Genomic DNA, 25181 nt, shown 5'->3' with positions numbered 1-25181 from the left:
TTGAAATCCAGAACATTTTAAAAATTAAATTTACTATGGAAGCCAGGAGTATGCTATTGGGCATTCTGCCAAAAAAATATTCAATTTTTTTTTGAAAGAATTGTTTAGATATATGATAATAGCGGTCAGAGTTACATTTGCAACAAAATGGATAGCAAAAGCATGTCCATGCCGGGAAGAATGGAACTGTAAACTAGCTGAATATGCGGTAATGGCAAAATTAACGAACTATGTGAATAAAAGACCAATCAAAGAATTTAAAGACAAATGGAAAGCATGCTACTTATATCATTCTTTTAAAATGGACAGCAGAGAAGGAGGCTGTTGAAATGATACTATGAACTATGAAAAATTCTCTTGATATATTGTAATGAAAAGTTTATTAAAAGGGGGAAAACATTTAAATATATAATGGATAGATGATAATAATATGTGAACTCAATTTTCAATACTCGGGAAGTATTTTTAGAAATTTATAATAGTAATCTCAGCCTTCCATCCTTCCGAGGTCGGCTTGCTGGGGGTAAAGGGAAGATGACTGGGGAAGGCACTGGCAAACCACCCCGTAAGCAAAGTCTACCTAGTAAACGTCGGGATGTGACATCACCCCATGGGTCAGGAATGACCCGGTGCTTGCACAGGGGTCCTTTACCTTACCTAATCACCACTGCAAGTTTTTTAAAATCTATTCTATTTCATTACCATTTATCTTAGAATATTGTCCAACATTATTATCATTTTTATCAAGTATTGTATAGGGTATCTTATGATTTATGCTAAGAATAACTATTATGATAGTCACCATTTAATTCTCATTATTATATCATTATTTACTGCTCAGAATTGTTGCTATTATCATTTATTGTTTACTGTTTATTATATCGCTGTTTATTAGATTATATTACATGAACACTTTTTCTTCTCTTTTCCTTCTCATGCAATTGCAATTGTGGTTGTAGTGTGGTTTCCACTTTCTCCCGCCCCCTTTTTTATGTTCTGTTCATATTTATAAAACATAAAATCTTATTTTTAAAAATTCATTTCCCAGTAAGTAATTGTGATGCCGCAGGCAATGCCCTGTGGCATTGTTGCAAATGAATCAGTAGAAATGATGAAGAGACTGTAACAGAACAAACCGTTATTTACACTCAGATACTTCGCTAATCTGTACACATGGAGGGGGAAAAAATATTTGCCCGAGCAGAATAGGGATTATTAAATGGGAGAGAGATTTGGGATTTGTTTGTAGAAAACTCCCTAAAGCCCTCGGATTAAAATACAGCTGCAATGCGGAAAGCAAATCAGATCCTAGATTACATTGCTAGGGTAAGCAATGAGAATTAAAGCTTGGGAGGTGATGGTATTGTTACATGAGATACTAGTCAAGTTGCATTGGAAAAACTGTAACCTATATTGTGAGCTTTATTGGCGGGGACAATGGGAAAGGCGAACAACAGTCCAAACAACAGGTTTGAGAGCTGTAACTGAGAGCAGAAAGGGAGAGAAAATACTGGGTTTCTCCCAACATTTACTCTGGAGTAAATTTGTTTATGCCTCTGAATTGCCATCTTTCTCCTCATCACACTGGACGACTACTGCAGTTTTCTCCTGTTGTAGAAACCCGGGTTCAAGCAGATATTTGACCACCTGCCTCACTTGGTCATTTATCTGGTTTCCCTAAAACATGGGCAGCCCATTCCTGAAGGGCACAGCAAGCCAAAAATGGTATTTTAATATTGCCCCATGAAACTCTCCATAGTGCCTGTCTTTCTGCAGGCATAACTCAGTGCCTGCAAAAAAGAGCATTCCCGGGCTGAAAAGGCTCGGGAAGCTGCCTAAAAGCAGCTCTGCCCTCCGGGAACACCCCCTTAGGCGCCAGCGCGAGCCCTTGCACTGTAGATATGCTGCTGGTGAGTCTGTGCCAGTGCCTGTGGCTCACCTTGCCATGCTGATCCCCTATAGCGGTGGACGTGCTCCTGCGCCGGCATTCGTGCCAGTTTGGACAGTGTAAGTGGAACTTACGCTGTCGTACGTAGGGTTGCCAACCTCCAGGTACTCAAACAATAAGAACAAAACAGCACTAGGCTCTTGCAAAGTTAACATATAATATATAATACAATTCCACTCCACTTGAGATACAAATTACAATGTGCTGTAAGAACACCTATGTAATAAGATGCATAAGAATTGTATTATATATTATATGTTGTTATCTTTGCAAGAGTCTAGTGCTGTTTTGTTCTTATTGTTTAACCTCCAGGTACTAGCTGGAGATCTCCTGCTATTACAACTGATCTCCAACCGATAGAGATCAGTTCACCTGGAGAAAATGGCCACTTTGGCAATTGGACTCCATGGCATTGAAGTCCCTCCCCTCTCCAAACCCCGCCCTCCCCAGGCTCTGCCCCAAAAACCTCCTGCCAGTGGACAAGAGGGACCTGGCAACCCTAGTCGTATGGGTCATACCCCCTCCTCACCTGTTTCACCTTCCCCTTCAGGATTGCGCGGTTAAACCCCTCAAAAGCCCAGTGGTCATGCCTGCCACCATCTCAGCCTTTCTAAGGAGTTGAGGATGCCCCAGTTCCTCTTAAAATACTTTCTGAATAATTGGTATCAGTAATGTAAGGCACAGTCAACATGATTAACCACAGGTGACTTCAGATAGGATCAAGATCATAGGCAGAATATGGCAATTAAAAAGAAAAATGGTTTTATTTTCAACACAAGCTGAATCACTTGACATTTACATATAAAAACAAAAGAAAAACATCCTAAAGCTGTCTAAAAACGGTTTTGCACAATTTGTTACAAGGCCTGGGAGACAGCTGTAAGAGGCTTTGGATCCCCATTGAGAAAAAAGCAGGGTATAAATAGCTAAATAAATAAATGAGAACACTTCTTGTCTAAAGATAACCAAGATTAAGGAAGTTCATTCCACAGCCACCTTGATTCTCCTTGGATCCTATTTTTTTAAACAGAAAATCCTTACCCTTACGAAGCTACTTCCCTTGGGACTGGATCCAGTCTGTTTTACATATAGGGTTGCCAACCTCCAGGTGGGGAAGGAAAAATCAGACACCTCTGTACAATTACCAAAGGATGAGAAATTCAGTACAGGAACCACCAACACCATATATTGCCAACAAACAAGTTTTCTCCTTCAATAGCCTGCTGTGCTGCAAAGAAAGAAATACACCTTAAAAGGACATTTTTAAGTGAACTTTGCTTCAATACTTACTAGTTAAAGGAATTAATTGCGAACTTACCTGTTGAAATATCCTGTAAATAAGAAAAAATACACTTGTTTGTTGGCAATATATGGTGTTGGTGGTTACATTACCACATACTGTAAAGATTTAGCCAGAATATATTTGGCATCATTTATGGCTGGATTCCTGTACTGAACCTCCAGGTGGTGGCTGGAGATCTCCCACTATTACAGCTGATCTGCAGCCGATAGAGATCAGTTCACCTGGAGAAAATGGCCGCTTTGCCAATTGGACTATGGCATTGAAGTCCCTCCCTTCCCCAAACCCTGCCCTCCTCAGGCTCCACCCCAAAAACATCCTGCCCGTGGTGAAGAGGGACCTGGCAACCCTATTTACATGGCTATGCAAGACCAGGCTGGAAACAACCAGCAAGGTAAAGCGTGAATGATATCATGACCCTAACATGAGCAGTACTACTAAACAAGATTAACACTTCAAATTAAGGGAGGGATTTCCAGGATATCACATTTCTTATCTCTTGTGTGGTAGACAGCGATGATACACAAGCCTTTTTGTGGCAAGGTCTGAACGAGGAAGAAGGTATGAGAAGCTTCCTAATGCTTGCAGCAGTCAAGAGCATACAAAAGAAATGCCAACAGGCCCACAAAGCGAATGAAACTGGCTACTCTGAGTCGTTCCTAAAACACAACGTGGAAATGGGTACTGTTAAGTTGGCTATACCTTGAAAATGTAGGTCAGGTTGGTCTCCTCTCTGAATGGAATTTAGCTTACCTCTAGTGACTTATTCCTACTGCTGCTTAGAATTTGGCATGCAATTCACCAGTGAGGAATGCCAGAGTTCCCAGTGGATCAGCAACCGATGGGGAAGTAAGAAACATTTACAGCATCTAGGTTGAGGGTTTAAAAATAGATACCCTGGATCGTGGTTTTTATTTTGTTTTGCTTTGCTTTTCCACTAAACCGGAATAAAGATATAAAATGTACAAAAAAGACAATACAACAAAGGTGAAGAACAAGAAACACAAGACAGATGTAGAGAGTAATATTGAAGATAATCGGAAACGGTGTGGTGATGTCATCCCATTGCCAAAGCCTAGCAACCCATCCCAGCTCCGCAACCCCAGATTCTTTTTTCACTGGAAATGTCTAGAAAAGAAGCTGGGACTTTCTCCAATCAAAATATGCTCTCTTGCTCTGAGGCTATAACTTTAGGGTGGGGGGAACAGTATTGAATGTAAAAGGTGCCTACAGCTCTGGTCATCATCTAATTTAAACATGGGCAATACCTTCAATTGAGAAAGGGCTGGAAGGCCAGCAGCAATGGCTTCACCCACTGACATTTATTTATTTATAATATTTCTATGCCTCCTCTTTAGAGGCCATGAGATATAAAAGGTAAATGTCCCCTGTGCAAGCACCGGGTCATTCCTGACTAGGGTTGCCAGATGCCCGCTGGTGGTGGGCAAACCCCCGGTAAAGTGCCCCTCTGCCCGCCAACCAGCTGAGAGTCAGAGGGCAATCGTGCATGTGCAGGCCCGCGCGCCAGCCAGGAAGCCTCTCCTCTCCCTCCCCGGGGCGAGCGGGCAGCCCACTGCAGCCCCGCGCACCAGGCAACACACATTCACGCACACAACAAAACAGAAACCTCCCGCCGAAGGTGAGTGCGGACCTGGCAACCCTATTCCTGACCCATGGGGTGATGTCACATCCCGACATTTACTAGGCAGACTTTGTTTACGGGGTGGTTTGCCAGTGCCTTCCCCAGTGATATAAGCAGTATGAAAACTGTCCTTAAATCAGGGCAGACCATAAAAAATCTGATCAGATAAAACCCTTAATTAAAAATCTCAGTAATAAGATATGTTTTTTTTTTATCCTGGTGCACCAGGAGAGCATCAGGGGGGAGGGCATTCCAAGGGCAAGGTGCCACCACAAAAAAATGCCCTGTCTGTAGCTGACACCCACCTCACCTGTGAAGGCGGGGTCACAGAGAGCAGGGCTTGAGAGACAGTTCTTAACTGGTGGGTTGCATATTATGAAAGGAGGCAGTCCTGCAGGTACCCTGGCCCTAAGCCTTTCAGGGCCTTAAAGGTAACAACCAACACTTTGAATTGTTCCTGGAAACAGATGGATATCCAGTGGAGATTTTTCAGCACAGGGGTGATACAATCCGGGACGGTAGCCTAGCCACTGCATTGTAGACCAATTGACGTTTGCAACCCATTTTCAAAGGTAGCCTAGAGATGTGATCAGAGCATGGATTGTTGTGGGCGGATCACACTTTTTTGAGGAATAGCTATAGCTGGAAAACCAGCTGGAGCTGATAAAAGGTGCTATGTGCCATGGAGGAGGCCTGAACCTCCAACCAGGATCTAGTAGCGCCCCCAAGGTACAAACCCGCTTCTGCAATTCCCCCCAGGACAGGCTGGCTCTGCAGCACCCAAGCAGCTTATCCATTGACCAACAGCACCTCATTCTTGTCTGGATTCAGCTTAGACCAACATGAGCTAACACACAGACAAACTCCTCTTTATCTACCTTTCCACGGTAATAAAAACAGAGACATTGGTAAAACTGCTTCTTTGTTTATCTCAGCTGCTCACTCCTTTCTGAGTTTTGAAGTATCTATGTGATGGAGCAACTGAGGTATGTAAAAAGGGGACCCTGTCAAAACCTCTCTTCATATTTTGGGGCAGAGTTCAAAGACTAACCATGCAATCCTGAAGGGGGAGTGAAGCAACACAGGAGCCGGCATAACCCCGTGCCGGCATCTGTGCCACTTTTGAGCCATGATAGTGGCACAGATGCCAGCGTGGGGGCACAGATGCCAGCGTGGGGGCACTCATGCCAGTTGCCAGGGAGTGATGCAGCAGCACGGGCCTCAGCCGCCAGCACTGCTGCATGGGCAGCAAAACCCTGGAAGCAAATGCCTGCGCCGGCAGGATGGGAGACCTGTGAGGGTCAATTTTAGTCCTCAACCCCAGCCCATCATATATAGCACAGCAGAGAGGGAAATACTATAGTAAGAATAACCATCAGCTAATGTTATAATAGGCTGCAATCTGGGAAGTTTATCCTTGGAAGTGATTAAGCAATTTGTTAATATAATGATCAGTAATGCCAGATCAACATCTTTAAAAGACAGCTGAACCATCACTTCCAGTGTTCCTCTGTAATGCAGACCCACATGGCACACTCCTAGAGCACATTTTCAGTTCACATAGATGTCCCCTGCTAGGGCTAGTCAGCATCCCACATCTTCAGTACAGATATTCCTTCCCATTTTACCATAGCCTCAGCTGTAACCCATAGAGGTTGAGAGCTAGAAATTCTAAAGAATTTGTGTGTATCTGAGAGAGAGAATATGTATTTGATTCCATCTAGAGGAACGTTTAAAGTGACAAATTAAAATCCAAATGATTTCTTCTAATCTATCCATCTTGTCATTTCTTTTGTGATTTAATGATGGACCTGGTGGGGAAATTTCTGTGCTAGGATAGCATGAAAAACGCACCTGACATTTCATTCTGCTCACCTGTGACCTCCCTATTATCCTCCCCAGTAATCCTTGAATGAAACATTTCACGAGCTATTTGCTCTTTCCTGGCCATGTAATTATTAGGCCCATTATTCCTTTTGTTTAGTTGATTAATAAAAAAAGTTTAATTTTTGGAAGTCTGAGGCTATTTTATAATTTGGTGTGCTTCTGTAAGGCGTGTATGTGTCACTGTAAGATAACGCTTGCAGGTCAATGAAGGCATTTGGCTTTGCCTCCTAGTTCACAGCAACCACAAAGCTTGTGTTATCTTAGAATAACACATGTCTTGTCAAGCCTTCTTGCATCCATTTTTGATGGACAAACTTCCTGTCAGGTTCTCAAAAGAAATGGTACTTAAATTGTTACGATTTTATTTACCGTCTCAAGTTTTATACTAAGATGCATAACCTTCTCTTATCGAGTGTGCATAATGGGAAAGTGTTTAGCTTGTTACAGGGCAAAGGCGTAGAAGAAGATTCAAGGTACTGGGCAAGCCCCATCCACTGTTTTTGACGTAGCATCCATATATATATCAAACTCTTAAACAAGATGGGCCAAAAAATAGCTCCATAGGGAAAGGTATATGTGAACATTGTGAATATGACACAATCTGGAAATATGTAGGTCAAATCAGTTCTGCCTGCTGACTTTAATACAGATTATTTGAAACAAATTTTCCATTCCATATTTTCTCACGTATGGCTGAATTTTGGCAAACTTTAATATAGCTTTTGGTAGAGCTACATTTTCTAGCAGCAACATATCTTATTCACCAAAGGTTTTGTGGCCGCTTACCTTGGTAGGTATGATACTGGAGTATTGTCACGCCTCACTTAAGCCTTTTATGCAGGGACGTTTCCTTGCAGTCACCCCTGCCGACTGCTTCGGGACTTCCTTTTGATTATGCATGCCTTTTCCGCCCGTCAGAGGTCGCCTCGCTCTCCCCACATGTTTTGCCTGTGTTTTCCAGATGCTTTTTTTAGCCAGAATCTGGAAAATGCAGGCAAAATGCGTGGGGAGAGTGAGGCGACCTCTGATGGGCGGAAAAGGCATGCATAATCAAAAGGAAGCCCAGAGCAGTCGGCGGGGGCGACCGGGGGGAAATGTCCCTACATAAAAGGCCTTAGATATCTAAATGTTATTAAAATGTAGTATAAGTAGGGTTAAGGTACAAGGTCTTCAAGTATGGGCCCTGCTAAACCACTTCTGGAATGCTGTCTGCATTTTCCTCTTCTCTATGCTACATTTTAACAGGATTTTCAACATATATGTACAATCAACAAGTGTATTAAGCATCATAATTTATATGTTATTAGAGTTATAGGATCATGTGCTCTTTTTCAAATTGCTACATGAGAGTTCCTGAACCCTCGATGCAAGGAGGAATTGGGAAGGAGCTGATTTGCATCAGCAGGCAGAGTACGGAGCCAGGTGTTATGATGCTGTTTCCTTTGTGATGCAGTTGGCAGTGGGGGTGGGGGGGATGAAGGCCATATAAGGGACAGTATGTGCCCCACCCCCTTCTATTTTTGACCACCAACAAGGGAGACACCCATCCTCCCTCCTTTTATTTCATAGTGGGCACTAGCTGGTCGCCCATTTGGGGGCCGAGTTGGAATTTTCTCCCCTCTGGCAGATTGACACTAGTCTGGGTGGTTTTTTTCACCAACTGTACTCTGAAAAGGGCAGCAAGACATCCACTGGTTTCAGTAATGCGTAGACACTGGTATTCCACAATGGCAGTAGCAGTGCAGGTCAAGTTACTTGAATAGGGTTGCCAACCTCCAGGTAATAGCTAGAGATCTCCTGCTATTACAACTGATCTCAAGCTGATAGAGATCAGTTCACCTGAAGAAAATGGCCACTTTGGCAATAGGACTCTATGGCATTGAATTCCCTTCCCCTCCCCAAACCCTGACCTCCTCAGGCTCCACCCCCAAAATCTCCATCCGGTGGCAAAGAGGGACATAGCAACCCTATGCTTGAATGGTATGCAGTACATCTTAGATGAGCACCCTAGGGCATCATTTGGTGCCTTCATGGGCCAGGGATAGGAAGCCCTTGAGGGGTTCCATTATCCTCAACCCATAGAGCTTGAGGGTAGGGGGACATGACGTGGCACGCCTCCCTCGAGCATCATGAAAGCTTGGTAAGGAGGAATCTGAGCCATATGTATGTGACAGCCCATGGGACAGAGCCCGGGTGCCCTAGCCCGTAAATACAGGGATGCACAAAGAAGAGGAGCCCTGACTCTTCTGCATCCCACCAATGTCCCACACTGTGTCTAGGTTTGGAATGGGGTTTTGGCCTGCTGGCGCAGCAGATACCCATTTATCAATGTAAAGAAATAAATAAATGTGGCCCTTTTCATTACCCAACAGAAAGTGTCAACTCTCCTTATTCCATGCATGCAATGAAAAATATTCAGGAGTCACTGATGGTTAAATTCAGAATAGGTGATTGTAAAAAGCTATGCCGTCTTTAGGCCACAATTTCAGGACATGATCTGGGCAGCGTTACACATCTTTTAATCATAGCACTTTCAGTGAAGGCAACTTAACTCTCCTCTTGAGAGTAATGGGACTTGGTCAGTTCAATGGTATGCCCCGGACAATGATGCATTGCCAACTCCTGCACCGTTGCTGGGGTGGCTAATCAATATAATATGCTCTCTCAGCAAAGAAAAGAAATTCTGCTAAAAGGTCCATTCCCAAGGATCTAAGAGCATAGCAACTGCACTGGAGTCTGTCACCAATCACAGAGCAGTGTGCTGATGATGCCCCTAAGCCAGCCATATATGGAAGCAGCCAACCAATGCTTGGTGTTGGCAGCATGTATCTCTGACCACTCTACCCTCACCCACACATAAAACAGGGGAAGGATCAAAGGGGGAAAATGCCATCTTTTGATGCATGGAGGAATGTGGTATGTCTAGTAGAAGTCTTGTAACTAACACACTCCTGAGAGCTGAGCAGATTAGAGGGGGTTGACTCACCTCCTGTAAACAGTGGAGCACGAATAAGTGGTGGTGGTGGTGGGTGGAGTTCTGTCATTTCTGCCCCACCAGCCTTCTCCAGACCCCAGAGAAGGCCGGCGGGGTGGATCTAAAAGCCTGGAGAAGCAGCGAGGGGTGGGGATGGATTTCTGTCAGAGGCAGGCAAGTAAGGGGGAGGGAAGAGGGGAGAAATGGTGGTGGGCCAAAGTGCCCCAAATAATGCTGAAAAAATCAGCGTTATTTAGGATCCACTTTTTTGGCTCCCTTTATTGCTGCCTTTTCCCCACACTAGTAACAAAATAACCCAAAAATACCTAAAACGTATTTTTCGGGTTTTTTTTAATTTTGGTATATGGATATGCCCATCCCTAGATATTCCTGTTATCTCATCAACATCTCACTGGGGATAAGGACTCATCTGGGAAACAGTAAACCAGAGTTCACACCCCACCAACAGGGTCTGGGAGGAAGGGGTAAGACTAGAACTCACACCTCAGAAATTGGAGAGCATTGCTAATTATACATCCAACAAGGAACACAAGAGATAGACACATCATGGGGCTTCTGAATTCCCCAGAGAAATTCCTACAGAGAAAGGCATAGCACTGGGTACAGCAAAGCTTAGGATGACTGAGGTCCTCAGTTCAAGCCCTGCTTGGGAGCTAACCACCAGAGAGCCCCAAAGAAATGCAGCCCAAGGGTAACTTCAATTTTGCTCCGTCAGACCCAGTCACTGGGGATGGGTCACACTTGGTGAATGACTGCCCAAGACTGTAATAATTTTGCTTAGGATCTTCCCTTGTGGCCATCCCTCTACTGGATTCATGAGATTTACTGCTACTTGCTGCTGTTCATCACAGCAACCCTTGTTCTCCATCTCCTTCCCCATCACATAGCTTCCATGGTTTAGCACATACCAGCAGTGATCAGGGAACTGTGAACCTGGAGGACCCTATCTCTCCCCCCATCCCTCCTCTCAGCCCCCTTTCATTGTGGGGCCCATGCTGAAGAAAGCTGAGGTTAGTACTGAGGGGGGACATACCGTATCTATCAAATAACAGTAAAACAGGAAACACAGCCATGAAGCAACCCAAACATTTATTAAACAGCATCAGATATGGAATTTTATTTATTTGGGTCAGATGGAAGAGAGTGTTATCTGCCCTGAGCCTGGCTTGGCTACAAATTTGAAATAAATAAAATAAAATAAAATAAATAATATGAATTTGGTTGCCAACTACCTTTGCCAAGCAAAGCTCTGTGCCTTTGAAAACTGCATCAACAGCAAAAACCACAGGTGTGTTGCTTATTTCCAATCCTTATACCGCTCAGGTGCTCTGGGGGCATTGGCTGGGTGCTCTAAAATCTGTATCTCCAAATCCAACAGCGTATTTCAGCATGATACCAGCATGGGGCTTTAGTGACTTTCCTAAACGGTTTACAGACTGGCTTTCGGATAGCACCGTAAATGGCTTAACTTGGGCTGGATTATACCATTTGTAAGGACAACTTGTCCTTCCTCTGGAAATTAATAGCTTATCTTTATAGTAATAATAAAAGCCTATTAAAGAGTCTTGAATTCTGAAGGTTATTTGCTTGCTTTAGTTTGTTTGTCGATGAGAAATAATATTTTCAAAGACAACAGCAATTTGAGATAGGTGACATTTTCCTCTGGATTACAATTATTTCCAAGAAGATTAAGCATCAGGCCAAAATGCTTAAACAGTTGCCCGTTGCTTTACCATTTTCTTTCTCAAACCATGCTAAATATAGGGCCAGCAGTCAGGCACAATCAGTATAAAGTCAGGTATTCATGGGCGTGTAACAGGGATTAGGTGCAGACTAGCAGTTTCCTCCAGCTGTTTTTATCCAAGTAAAACTAGCAAGAGTCTCAGCTTCTTACTTCCCCCCCTCTTGATTAATTATCTCTTTTTACACACATTTAGGAGTTATGATGGTATCTCAACTTGTGATGGTTTAATTTACTTAACGCGCCATAAGCGTACATGATGAGATATGCCAGGTAATCTCTTTCAAATAAATAGCAATGATGCTGCCACAAGGACACCCCCACAATATCTTGTGTTTTATTGCTAGAATGATTTTCTGCGTGTTTCTATAAAAGGGCAAGAAGAATAACTAGAAAATAATGTTAATTTAATACCCAACCTTGTACTTGTTGCCAAAGAAAGGATGTGCTTTCTGATTATATATATGGCTCATCAAGGAAATTCTGATAACATTCATTACCTTGAGGGTCTGGCCAGAATAGCATACATCGAAAAATATAGTGAGATCATCAGAACAAGATCTAATTATCAAGCTTGGCTTTTTACCACCCCGTGTTATAAAATAAATGAAGAGACACAGTTTCACTGAGCGTCATAAAAATGCACGTTTGCCCCAATGAAACAGAGCACTTTTGAACAGCATTTTAATCAGAGCCGTAGTTGCCATGAAAAAATTAATGCACCGTGGCCATTTCATGGTTTGCTGCGCTGTTGCCTCGACCTGCAAATTGAACTGAATTCCTGAGTCCACAAAACCTATGCACAGAAAACTCTACACATATCATGGTGTCTGGCTATTATCAACTCTCCTAAAGTTGAGATCAAATGAAAGTATAGAAAGTTTCTGACATATGGATTTAGAAATTGATATTCTGCATTGCCATCTGTTATTAAATTAAGCAGTGCCCATTTGCTTCTTCATTTGTTTCCAATGTTGCATGAAATGTATCCCAACCTCCAGTGACATGGAGGACATGGAGGGCCAGGAGATCTCCCAGATGGGGCCAGGAGATCTCCCAGAATTGCAACTAATTTCCAGAATACAGAGATCAGATCTGGAGAAAATGGCTGCAATAGTGGGTATGGCATTATACCCTGCTGAGGTCTTTCCCCCCAAACCCACCCTCCCCAGGCTCCACCCTAGGGTGGCCAACCTCCAGGTACTAGCTGGATGTCTCCTGCTATTACAACTGATCTCTAGCCGATAGAGATCAGTTCACCTGGAGAAAATGGCCTGGCAACCCTAATGGGCCCATTGGACTCTATGGCACTGAAGTCCCTCCCCTCCCCAAACCCCGCCCTCCTCAGTCTCCACCCCAAAAACCTCCTGCTGGTGGCGAAGAGGAACCTGGCAACCCGACTCCATCCCCAAACCTCCAAGAACTTCTCAACCCAATGTTGGCAACCCTAATGTCAGGTGGCAGCCCCACAGAGAGTAATTCTGCTAAAATATTATTACAAGAAGAGAATTACACTAAATGGAGATTTGGGCTTCTCTATCTAGGCCATTGGCTTTTTACCAACTGTAACCGTGAGCCCTTTTTTTGTAGAAATTATAGATGTCTATGCTGAATTTAAAATTGACATGCTATGTTGCTATATATTAATGACCATGTAGATATGGTCCATAAGAGCTGGGTGATTGTTATGCATATTTAAAAATCCAAAGTAAAGCCAGAAAAACAGCAGTAGTTAAATCAGATTTGATAGATTTTTAGGGTTTTGCTTATTGCTGAGAAGCAGTTTCTGTTGTCAATATATGTTGATTTATTACAGCCAGAATCCTTTGAGTTCTGAAAATAATTATTTTACTGCGGAAATGTAATCATGGTGTCTTTCAGCTCAATGGGCCTTTTTGCTATGCAGGGAAGTCGGAAACCGAGGAAATTGCAAAATAGTTGCTTGTGTGTAACCAGCTAAAGAAGAACCCAAATTTCAGAACAAGATACAGAAGGATTAATTTGCTGGAAAATCATATTAGTGGTTCACATGGAGATAATCTGAAAAAAGAAACAAAAAGTAGCTGGAATTTGTCCTACTAACCCTTCTATCCTACTTAACTGCAACCAAGTCCTCTTGGCTTGCCAGCTCCATGTTGGGAAATTCCTGGAGATCTGGGGTGGAGCCTGGGGAGGGGAGGGCAGGGTATACTGCCATAGCTTCCACCCTCTGAAGCTGCCATTTTCTCCAGGGGAAATGATCTCTGTAGCCTGGAGATCAGCTGAAATTCCGGGAGATCTCAAGGCCCCACTTAGAGGTTGGCAATCCTAAAAAGAGCCATCACAAGTGTCATGGTGCCAGCAGTCGTGCCCCTTTATTTAATAATCAAAATATTTTAGTCTACTTTTCCATCCACAAGAGACCCTCAAAAGTGGGTAACCATCATAATAGTAATACTATCAAATAATCTAATATACCAAGACGTTTTTTAACAAGACCATAAAACAGCTGTATATCAGGAAAAAGCAAGTTCTCAAAAAGCATATTCTCCACATAAGGGAAACGATAGATACCATGCAGGCCAACTGATGGAGGAACAATAAGTACCCTGTAATTTGGCAGTAAGCAGAGAGAGGGCCTAACACATTTCTTCTGGAAGGGAACCCTACTGCCTTCTTCCTGCCCCCCACAAAGACTGGCATAGTTTAATGTCGCTGCTCCAGTGCCCTGGATCATTTCTGCCCGGGACTATTCCCCCTTAACAAGGTAGCTCTTCTCTCCTTTTCCTCCGAGGCTCCTCTCAGTTCACTCTGCCTTCCTTTAGAAGCTGCTTCTCCCTTGTTGGTAAGAGGAGGTTATGCATCTATGGCACTGGTACAAGTCGCTATGGTAGGTTAAATGTCTCCATAGGGCTGGGTTTGCCGGAGGCCAAACTACAAAAGGGATGTCTGTATTCTCTCTACCCAGAAAAGATTTTCTCTCTTTGCTGCTGCTGCTGCCGCTACCGAATGAAGGGTGGGAGGGCAAAGGAGACAGAGAAATACCATTGCATCTAAATCTAGTATAATTAATTATTAAAACGTTGTTCTCTGGACACCCATCTTAAGAAAGTTGTCGCCGCACTGAGCCTGCTTTAAGTGGTCTCCTTGAAATAGCAGGCAGCCTCTCCTCCTTTTCACATGTTCCAGTGTATCTGAATACTATTTCTCTTTATGAGACAGGCTTGTCAGAACCAGTTTTGTGTGAATCAGCTTTTAGTAACTCTGGACTGAGCCCTGGCTATTCAGCATGACATTCATTCAGCTTAGCCAAGCTTTGCCCATCGATGATTCATGTACCAATGCTGCCATCTTATGGAAAAACCCTGAGCTTTTATTATTTAGCTTGAGTTTCTTAACATGTTCAGCAACGCGTGCTGTCCTCTGGAAGTGTTGCAATTGCCATACTCCAGTCGGAAGTGAAAAACAATATAAGAAGAAGGCAATATTTAAATGTTATTATAAGATGGATAACAATGTGAGGGAGTTAAGCAGTGAAGTGATCTCCTCTGAAGCTGCCGTTACCTCCAAGGAAATTGATCTCTGGGATCTCTGAAGGCTGTTGTACTTTGGACACATTATGAGAAGACAAGAGTCACTGGAAAAGACAATCATGCTAGGAAAAGTTGAGGGCAGCAGGAAAAGAGGAAGACCCAACAAGAGATGGACGGACTCTATAAAGGAAGCCACGGCCCTCAATTTACAAAATCTGAGCAAGGCTGTTAAGGATAGGACACTTTGGAAGACATCGATTCATAGGGTCGCCATGAGTTGGAAGCAACTTGACGGCACTTAACACACACACACACATACATACATACACAATGCTTTATGTATTGTATAAGAGTTATATTTTTTCTCCACTGTCTGCACTCCCCATCCCATAAAGTATAGTTCCGAAACTAGTAATCATTGTTAAGATTATTATGACTGAATTTATCTACATATCTTTCTGCCCTTATTATTCTATTCCATTCTATTATTTTCTATTTTTTACAGACATGCTGACGGAATGGGCTCTTGTTCATGAAAGCTTATGCTAGCATATTAATGGGTTAATCTTTAAGGGGCTGCAAGACTTGTGTCTATTTTTTACAGAACCTTAGTTAATACTGTAGCAAACGGTCATTTCGCTGTTTCTCCACTTCCTCTTCTCACTGAAGGCTTCTTTGTTCCTGAACTGGCATACTTTAAGGAGGTCAAGGAGACATTGACTGGTTACTGAGATATTTTTACAAACATGACCTGGGGTTCAAATTTTACCATTTTCTTTGTTCCGAATGTCAGGTGGCTCCTAGCCACTTACTTAGTTTTGTACATCTTTGTATAGCATTGTAAATGTTTTGGGTGTCCTGTGCTTAGGTCACAATAAACTACTTGCAAAGGCTTGCGCGATGTCACCCTAATATTTATTATACAGCTCATTCCTGAAAGCCACAGCAGCCAGGGACGGCGTGGCTGCAGCGTCACCATGGCGCCTCCAATGAGGTTTCGCCGGTTGCTGCGAGAGGAAAAGGGTTTATTATGGGGAAAGGCCCCATAGCAAACAGCAATGCTGCGCCACCAAAAAGGTTGCGTGGCAACACCATTGTGTTAGGGGCGTTCCCTGACCGAAAAAGTTAGGAAGCTGCCTAACAGCAGCTCCGCCCCCAGAACACCCCGGGAGCACCTCCTGGGACACCAGCACAGGGACCTGCGCCAGAAGAATGCTGGCAGGAGGCCGCACCAGTGTCGGGGGCCGTGCTGCCACCACAGTCCAGGGGGTCTGGCGTAAGTGTCCCTATGTTGGGGTCTGTGCCAGTTTGCATGGCACAAAAGTGGCATAGATGCCGGTGTAAGGGTCACACCACCTCCTAAGGCCATTCGCCTCCCCCTTTCAGGAATGGACTGTTAGACATATTACATAAATCAAAAGTTCTAGCAATGCCTGACTTTAGGATATAATGTGTATTTTCCCACTAGGAAAACAATGTTTTACAGTCCTCATTCTCAGTTTAAAGCAGAGGATACCCAGTGAAGAGTTTCAAAAGAACTGGAACCTGTTTTATTTATATGAGATGTGAAAGAGGCATTCACTGTGAAAGTGGCAAAAATGAAACATGTATACTTAGTATGAAAATTGGTCAGAAAAGTAATTAATAGAAAATATTGATTATAATTGTGTTAACAGTAAGAGAATCTAGTAGACAAGTCCATTGAGAGCTTTCAAAATATTAACTTTTTAGATAAATGATAAGTACCGTATTTTTCGCTCCATAGGACGCACCGCTCCATAAGATGCACCTAGTTTTTAGAGGAGGAAAACAAGAAAAAATCTTGTTTTCCTCCTCTAAAAACTTGTCTTATGGAGTGAATGCCGGGTGGGTGCGTGCACGTCGGGACGGCGCGAGCCGGCGTTCCCCACCCTGACGGCCAGCTGGGAGGCAGGCGGTGCCACACAGAGCAGGCTGGGTGCTTGCGCGTCGCGCTGGAACGACGCGACCTGGCTCTGTGCACCCCGCCCACCTTTCGGCTGAGAGGCGGGCGGGGCGTACAGAGCCGGCTTGCGTCGTTCCAGCGCGCCCAGCCGGCTCTGTGTGCCCCGCCCGCCTCCCAGCTGGCTCTCGGGGCGGGGAAAGCCGGCTCGCGCTGGAACGACGCGAGCTGGCTCTGTGCGCCCCGCCCGCCTCCCAGCTGGCCGTCGGGGCGGGGAAAGCCGTCTCGCACTGGAACGATGCGTGCCGGCTTTTCCCGCCCCTACGGCCAGCTGGGAGGTGGGCGGGGCGCACAGAGCCAGCTGGGTGCGCTGGAACGGGGCGCACAGAGCCAGCTCACGTCATTCCAGCGCGCCCAGCCGGCTCTGTGCGCACATTCGCTCCATAAGATGCACAGACATTTCCCCTCACTTTTGAGGAGGAAAAAAGTGTGTCTTATGGAGCGAAAAATACGGTAAATAATAAGTTGAATATTCAATGACCAAAGTTTGAATATAATAGTGGTATAATATTAGAATGTGTTTTACCCAGGTACGGATTGAGATTGTTTTTTCTTGTAGTTTAGTCATTAGGCTTTTGTTATGAGTTTTGTTACGTTGACTTTGTAAGTTTGTAGTATATCTGTCTTATTTATTTTTGAAAAACTAAATAAAATACTTATTCAAAAAAAATAAAAAAAATAAAGCAGGTCTCCAGCACTGGTGATCCACCGAGCAAACTGTAGCCCATTATCCAAGAACTGATTTTGACAACATCCAGTTTCACCAACCCAGAGACCAAATGTAACAAGTTTACTGGGGCCACTGTATATGGCTGGCAGCTTGTGTTGGATTGCTGGTCATAAATTGTCTAAGCCGACTTTCAAATTATATATCCATGTTCATGAAGGGTTAAAATAACATTCACTTTCATCTTCCCTGCAAGCTCGACGGGTTACAATTATGTTTGTGTGAATTCTTGTTCTGCTTGTATCTCCTTCCACAGTGCTTTAACTATGCTGCAAGAAATTCTGCGGAGGATGATCTCATCCTGCTGCTTTCAATGGAAATAAGCCTGATCTCTGGGTGAGATGGGGGAACTGTTTTCACATCTTATTAGATAATGGATGAGATGTAAAATCAGTTCCATGGTGGAAGAACGCCCTGGAGGTTGATAAGTTTGTCAGAATAAATAGGCCTTCCCTGACACAAATGCATTAAGCGTTCCCCTGTTACAGCACAGCATGGATTATAAAGAAAACAGGCTTCGGTTTAAGGAAAGATAGGCTGGCTATCAGTTGTTGTCAGTCCCAGTATCATGGAACGCCTCCAGTCCTAGGAAAGTGAAATTTGCATTTACACGATTTATAATCATTTGCAAACAGGCTCATGGAACTGCTCTTCATATGTTCTTATATTAACCACAATAGCTAACAGAACCTCCAGGAACTGAGATCTTGAGCCTGTTGCTATGGGGCAAACTGAGTGCTGTTGCCTTCAGTCCGTCCTTACAGGCTTTCCAGAGACACCCCACTGACCCATGATGATAAGATAATAGACCAGATAGACATGGGTCTTCTCAGCTACTTCTATACATGAGGAAGCAAAGGTTCATTAACTAAGTATGAGATAGGGGGAATGGGTGGTGGCAGCTTAGGGTTGCCAGGTCCCTCTTCACCACCGCCGGGAGGTTTTTGGGACGGAGCTTGAGCAGGGTGGGATTTGGAGAGGGGAGGGACTTGAATGTCATAGAGTCCAATTGCCAAATTGTTTTCTCCAGGTGAACTGATCTCTATCGGCTGGAGATCAGTTGTAACAAAAGGAAACCTCCAGCTAATACCAGGAGGTTCATATATATAAAGAGAAAAAAATACCACTATACACCTGAATGTAATGAATTATATAATTTTCCAAATTATATAATTTTCCAAAAGGTGATTTATAATTTTAAATATCAATTTATAATTTCCTGGAGTACCTGGAGGTTGGCAACCTTATGGCAGCTGCAGAATGTCACTGCTTAACTCTATTAATTTCTTAATTAATTTCTTAACCACTACACCACGCTGGCTCTCCACACAATAATCCAGTCCCTCACAGCAGCACTGAAGTCTAATAGCAAAAATCCACACAATAAGTTTGTTTTTCCAATATGACTAAGAGGGAGGAAAACCCAGTTGCAAAGTGGCAACAGAGGAATGGGGGCTACTGGGTTAGTTCTTTTCAGGTGCACAGTTGCTGATTTGCAATCTGCACCCAGCATGTGCCACAGGCTGGTGAGATCACGGCCTTTGGCCATCCTGGTCTCTGCTGGCCCTCCAGCCAGCTGTACAACTGCATGAGGCTGATCTAGCAGCCTCCATACCTCACCTACAGGTTAGTTGGAGGACCATGAAAGTACAGGTCGATGTGTGTTTGCTGTTGCAGAAAATGGGAAAGCGCCCCAGCTGGAAGGCAGTGAGGTGATGACCCAAGGGTAATGACCCAAGCAAATGCTTAGAAGCCATTTTTGGTTGGTTGTAATGGGTGGAGCAGGAAGGGATTCATCAAGGCCTGGTGCTACCAGGATTATCTAGGTGGAATTTTTCAATTGTATCACTTTTTTATTAGTTCTAAAGCACAAATCATTCCGTGACACCTTAGAAATGAACCAAACAAAGTTCATGGCTGTAGGGCACAAATAGTTTCCTAGGTCTGGCTCCTGCTTATTGACTTGAACAGAAGCTTGTTTCAACATGTCTTTCTGGCATCTTAACCAGGGCTCCAAATAGGGTTGGCAACCTCCAGGTACTAGCTGGAGATCTCCTGCTATTGCAACTGATCACCAGCCGATAGAGATCACTTCACCTGGAGAAAATGGCCGCTTTGGCAATTGGACTCTATGGCATTGAACCCCTAAACCCCACCCTCCTTAGGCTCCGCCCCAAAAACCTCCCGCCGGTGGCAAAGAGGGACCTGGCAACCCTAGCTCCAAAACCTACATGACTTGGCACGTCTCATTAGCAAGCAGCTCCTAACTGGATGGAAATGTTTGGATCCTGCTCTTCTCCTCATTCTTCCATACTGAAGAGCTTTTAGATCTACCACATGCTGCACAGCCTAAATCTGAATTCTCGAGAGGGAGTGAAAATTGGCAAAGCAGAAGGCATTAGTTTGATACTTCAGACCTCCCATTCAAGGAGTGCTTTAGAGCGGTGTCAGCTTCTTGTCCTGTTTCATTTTGCATAAGCATCAATTCTGCTGTGCTGCAATGAATTGTGATTTCCTATGGTACTTAAAGTGACAACAGAAGCGTGACAGAGTGCAAAATGGAACTGCAAAGATGAAACGGGTGGTAGATAAACATTTTAGTGTCAAGTTTGGCCGATATGTCTGTTCATTATATTGGAAAGCCAGCTCTGTATTAGTGGTTTATCAGCTTGGCTTGTCAGTATAGTTCACAGCTGAGAAATCTCTCAAGTGCTCTGAAGGTAGGTCAGGATCGCTTGACTCCAGAATGTTATTTAAAAGACAATTTTACATTTAGAGAGGTTTTCTCTTGCCCACAGGCATTAACATTAATAGCAAAATGATCATTCATAGATCATCGATATGTCGAGACAGATACATTCATTATAAAGTAAATAAATGGAATAGGCATGATACCTAGATATTACTTTTGAATTGTTGATAAAAGCTGTAGATCAATGTTTTACTAAATGGATTTAATTTAGCCACCTCCAGCAGGTGTCCGGAGCGGTGACATACAAAATTCGCTAAATAATTTAGGTTTTCTATGTAACTGAAAAACAGAATTGGCCTGCATTTGAGCCTTTAAAAGCAGCTTGGTATACTTCTATTAACAGGGGAAACTATGCAGCTCACATATAAATATTATCACCTGGTAATCCCCGTGGTGCAGAGTGGTAAACTGCAGTACTGCTGTCCAAGCTCTGCTCACGACCTGAGTTCAAATCCCGACGGAAGTCAGTTTCAGGTAGCCGGCTCAAGGTTGACTCAGCCTTCCATCCTTCCGAGGTCGGTGAAATGAGTACCCAGCTTGCTGGGGGTAAAGGGAAGATGACTGGGGAAGGCACTGGCAAACCACCCCGTAAACAAAGTCTGCCTAGGAAACGTCGGGATGTGACGTCACCCCATGGGTCAGGAATGACCCGGTGCTTGCACAGGGGACCTTTACCTTGTGCGTGTGTTGTGTGTGTCAAGTGCCGTCAAGTCGCTTCCGACTCATGGCGACCCTATGAATGAAAGTCCTCCAAAATGTCCTATCTTTGACAGCCTTTTCCTTACCTTTTAATTATTGCAAATAATATTATTGTTAAAGAGGACAAAGCCTAGTTTAGCTGTTGAAAACCCTTCTGGCGTTTTAGATAGCAATCTCTATGTTTAGAACCCTGATTATATTAGATGTTGCCAAGAGTGAAGGCATCTTAGAGGAATTTTCCAGGTAGTTCCAGCTGAGCTCACTGTTCTCTGATGCTCGGTTGGTTTTAGCCACTTCCATCCCCCAAACTGGCAGTTACTCATCAAGGCCATCTACCCCGGTCTGTTAATTAGCTCACACATTTCAGCTATGAATCTGCTATGGCAGGGGAAACTCACTCTCACCCTGGATACTGCCCAGTTATTGGTTGAGGAGGTCAGGAGGTAGGGTTGCCAGGTCCCTCTTTGCCACTGGGGGAGTTTTTTGGGGCGAAGCCTGAGGAGGGCGGGGTTTGGGGAGGGGAAGGACTTCAATGGTAGGGTTGCCAGATCCCTCTTTGCCACTGGGGGAGGTTTTTGGGGCGGAGCCTGAGGAGGGCGGGGTTTGGGGAGGGGAAGGACTTCAATGGTAGGGTTGCCAGGTCCCTCTTTGCCACCGGCGGGAGGTTTTTAGGGCGGAGCCTGAGGAGGGCGGGGTTTGGGGAGGGGAGAGACTCCAATGCCCTAGAGTCCAATGGCCAAAGTGACCATTTTCTCAAGGTGAACTGATCTCTATCGGCTGGAGATCAGTTGTAATAGCGGGGGATCTCCAGCTAGTACCTGGAGGTTGTGCAACCCTAAGGAAATAATCTCGGTACACAGCCACCAATCTGTTCACTTTTAAATATATTCTTTCTCAAAGTATTTTCTTAATTTGAAACCTTTAACTTGTCATAACAACTTGTGCAACAACGAAGTTATAAGTTCTGAGTACAAATAGATTTACCGTGAAGCTTCACTATACAATAACACTTATCAGAACCTTTTAACAATGATGAGTACCCCTCGGGAAAGTCCAAACGCCGGCAGCCTTATTGTGTAGTGTTATTGTATAGTGAAGCTTCATGGTAAATCTATTTGTACTCAGAACTTATAACTTCGTTGTTGTACATGTTGTTATGACAAGTTAAAAGTTTAAAATTAAGAAAATACTTTGAGAAAGAATATACTTAAAAGTGAACAGATTGGTGGCTGTGTACTGAGATTATTTCCTTAGGGTTGCACAATTACAGATCAGTACCTGGAGGTTGGCAACCCTAGTCATAGAGTCCAATTGCCAAAGCGGCCATTTTCTCCAGGTGAACTGGTCTTTATCGGCGTTATATAGTTTGTGATTGTGTGTAACAGTGTGGTTCTCTCTTGGCCTTTGGAACTAGAGGAAGGGGGCATCTACTTGTGTGATCACATAAATAAACTTTTTCCCTTTCACCCCCGTGGTGTGTGGTAATTGGCTCAACAGCACCGGGGTCAAACCTGCAACATCCTAACCAGCAACAGTGCAGTCATTCCTAAAGGACTTCCACAAAGAGCACTAGACTAGAAGTTATTATATATTGGACAATTATGCAAAAAAGATGGAATTGTTTTAATGAGAAGGCAGAGTAATGATATTCATGATTGGAAAAGATTAAGGAGAAGTAATGGTGTGAGTAAGACAATGGATTATCTGGCAGACATTCCCTCTATGGCTATAATATCATAGCTCCACCCTTAATGTGTATTTGTCTTGTCACTTTCTTCTCGCAGTTTGTCTTCTGTCGTGAATGCAGAGAAGAATACCATGATGGAGAATGTAGCACCCTCCTTGAAACACAAGGCGCGACAGCACTGAAGGTACAGAACTCCACATCTGTAGCACCTCATAGCAAAATAGGTCTGACCCAGCAAGAGTAACATTTGTGTAATGATAATCCAGAGGGGAAACTACTGTGGCAAAGATTCTCAAATGGTGTGGCAGACGTCCCTGAAAGGTGACACACTTGGAAAGAGGGGTGTACAGGCGTACCTCGTTTCCTTGCGCTTCGCCTTATTGCACTTTGCAGATATTGCATTTTTATTATTATTATTATTATTTTACAAATTGAAGGTTTGTGGCAACCTTGCGTTGAACGAGTCTATCGGCATCATTTTTCCAACTGCATGCGCTCTGTTTTTGTCTCTGTGTCACATTTTTAGCAACAAACTATTTATTTCATTAAGGTATGTACATTTTTAGACATAATGCTATTGCACACGTAATAGGCTACAGTATAGCGTAAACACAACTTGTATGTACACTGGGAAACCAAAAAAATTCGTATGACTCGCTTTTTTGCGATAGTCACTTTATTGCAGTGGTCTGGAACTGAACCTGCAGTATCTCCCGAGGTCTGCCTGTACTTGCGTAATTCTAGGAAAGGGATCTGTAGGAGACAGAGCCAGCAGCAGAGGTTTAGGGTTAAGGCCACCCAAACTGTAATGCCAGCTGTAGATGTCGCAGTGAGACAGGGAACATAGGAAGTTCTTGCGTAGCAGCTTTCCCCAATTCTGGCTGCTTTTCTGGATAGTTCACTTAAAAAGGGGATCAGAGTTGCCCTATTCTAAAGGTAAAGGTCCCCTGTGCAAGCACTGGGTCATTCCTGACCCATGGGGTGATGTCACATCTCGACGTTTCCTAGGCAGACTTTTGTTTGTGGGGTGGTTTGCCAGTGCCTTCCCCAGTCATCTTCCCTTTACCCCCAGCAAGCTGGGTACTCATTTGACCGACCTCAGAAGGATGGAAGGCTGAGCCAACCTTGAGCCGGCTACCTGAAACCAACTTCCGTTGCTTCTAATTTTGGTGTTGACCAATATGATACCTGTGGTCAGTGACCTTCATATTGGCATTTCCTACAATTTTGCCATGAATAGATCTATATACAACGGTGACATTTGATTCATTTAGACTTGGTCCTGAATTAAGAGAACATGAGAAATGGCATTTGTGGTACTTTGGACTCTGTATATACATAAACTATTGAATCTTTGTTATATTATAAGAGCTTAGATCCAGCTCTAGCTGTGTACAAGTAGTCATAGTGGCTCCAGATATGGGTGTGCATTTCCTTCCTCACCCTATTCAAAAGATGTATTTGGCACGCTCAATAGTGCTTTGATGGGCACAGTAATCTGAGGTGTGAATGCACACTATCTGCTGCCCAAGCAGAAACCTGTTTGCACATCCAGCTCCCCTTATGGGATTATAGAAATACAACTACTAAGCTTTCTTCAGTATCACATTTGTTGGTCTTCAATGACTTCGAATTCATGAGGACTGTATATGTACTCAGTTGTGGATTATACGGCACACACATACAAACACATTTATGGGCAGGCTTTTAATATTCAATGCCCTTTCCCTTCCTGTTATTTGAAAGGTGTCCTTTGTTCATTTGGTATGAATTTTTGCCACATGGTGGCACTGTGATACTAAAGAAACGATGTATAGGGGACTCTCATACTCCTTGAAGGAATTATTAATTTTAACCAAGGAATTAAATGCAATAATTTTAAAGGGCTTTTCATAAAATCATTGAACCTGTCTTAAATGTTTTTAATTAGATGTTTTAAATTCTACAACATTTCAAAGTGTTAGTTTTCTATTGTTTATTGCCTGTGGATAGGAGATATTTTGATATGGATGATCTGCCACAAATTATGTATAAGAAGTGCCCTTTGTAAGCTAGTTACCCAAACAGTGTCAAAAACCTTTCTAGTCAAGGGCTCGTCTGCTCATATATTTCAAGAGTCCTTAAACTCATCATTATTGTTTTTGGTGGTGGTGGTAGTGATGGGTAATAATAGTAGTAATAGTAGCAGTAGCAGCAGTAAAATCACCTTAAGTACTCCATCCCTTTTTACACAGTTTGCCAACTCATCTAAAAGAAAAGCCGTTTAAAGCTTATTTCAAATATATGTGATAGAAGGTAGCTGGGGTCCTT

At 43.5% G+C, this 25181-nt stretch overlaps 1 protein-coding gene across 1 annotated transcript in view; it reads left to right on the top strand.

The window, feature by feature from the left end:
• The window catches only part of PRKN (parkin RBR E3 ubiquitin protein ligase), a 750081-nt gene that overhangs the window by 714462 nt on the left and 10438 nt on the right, over positions 1-25181 (top strand). Inside the window, exon 10 of the mRNA XM_056853313.1 lies at positions 22969-23055. Coding sequence (XP_056709291.1) covers positions 22969-23055 — 87 coding nt within the window. The remainder of the gene's footprint in view (positions 1-22968; positions 23056-25181) is intronic.

Source organism: Euleptes europaea, chromosome 7 (assembly GCF_029931775.1).
Source record: "Euleptes europaea isolate rEulEur1 chromosome 7, rEulEur1.hap1, whole genome shotgun sequence".
Taxonomy (NCBI): Eukaryota; Metazoa; Chordata; class Lepidosauria; order Squamata; family Sphaerodactylidae; genus Euleptes; species Euleptes europaea.
The sequence above is the reverse complement of the archived record's forward strand: the minus strand, read 5'-3'. Positions and strand labels throughout refer to the sequence as shown.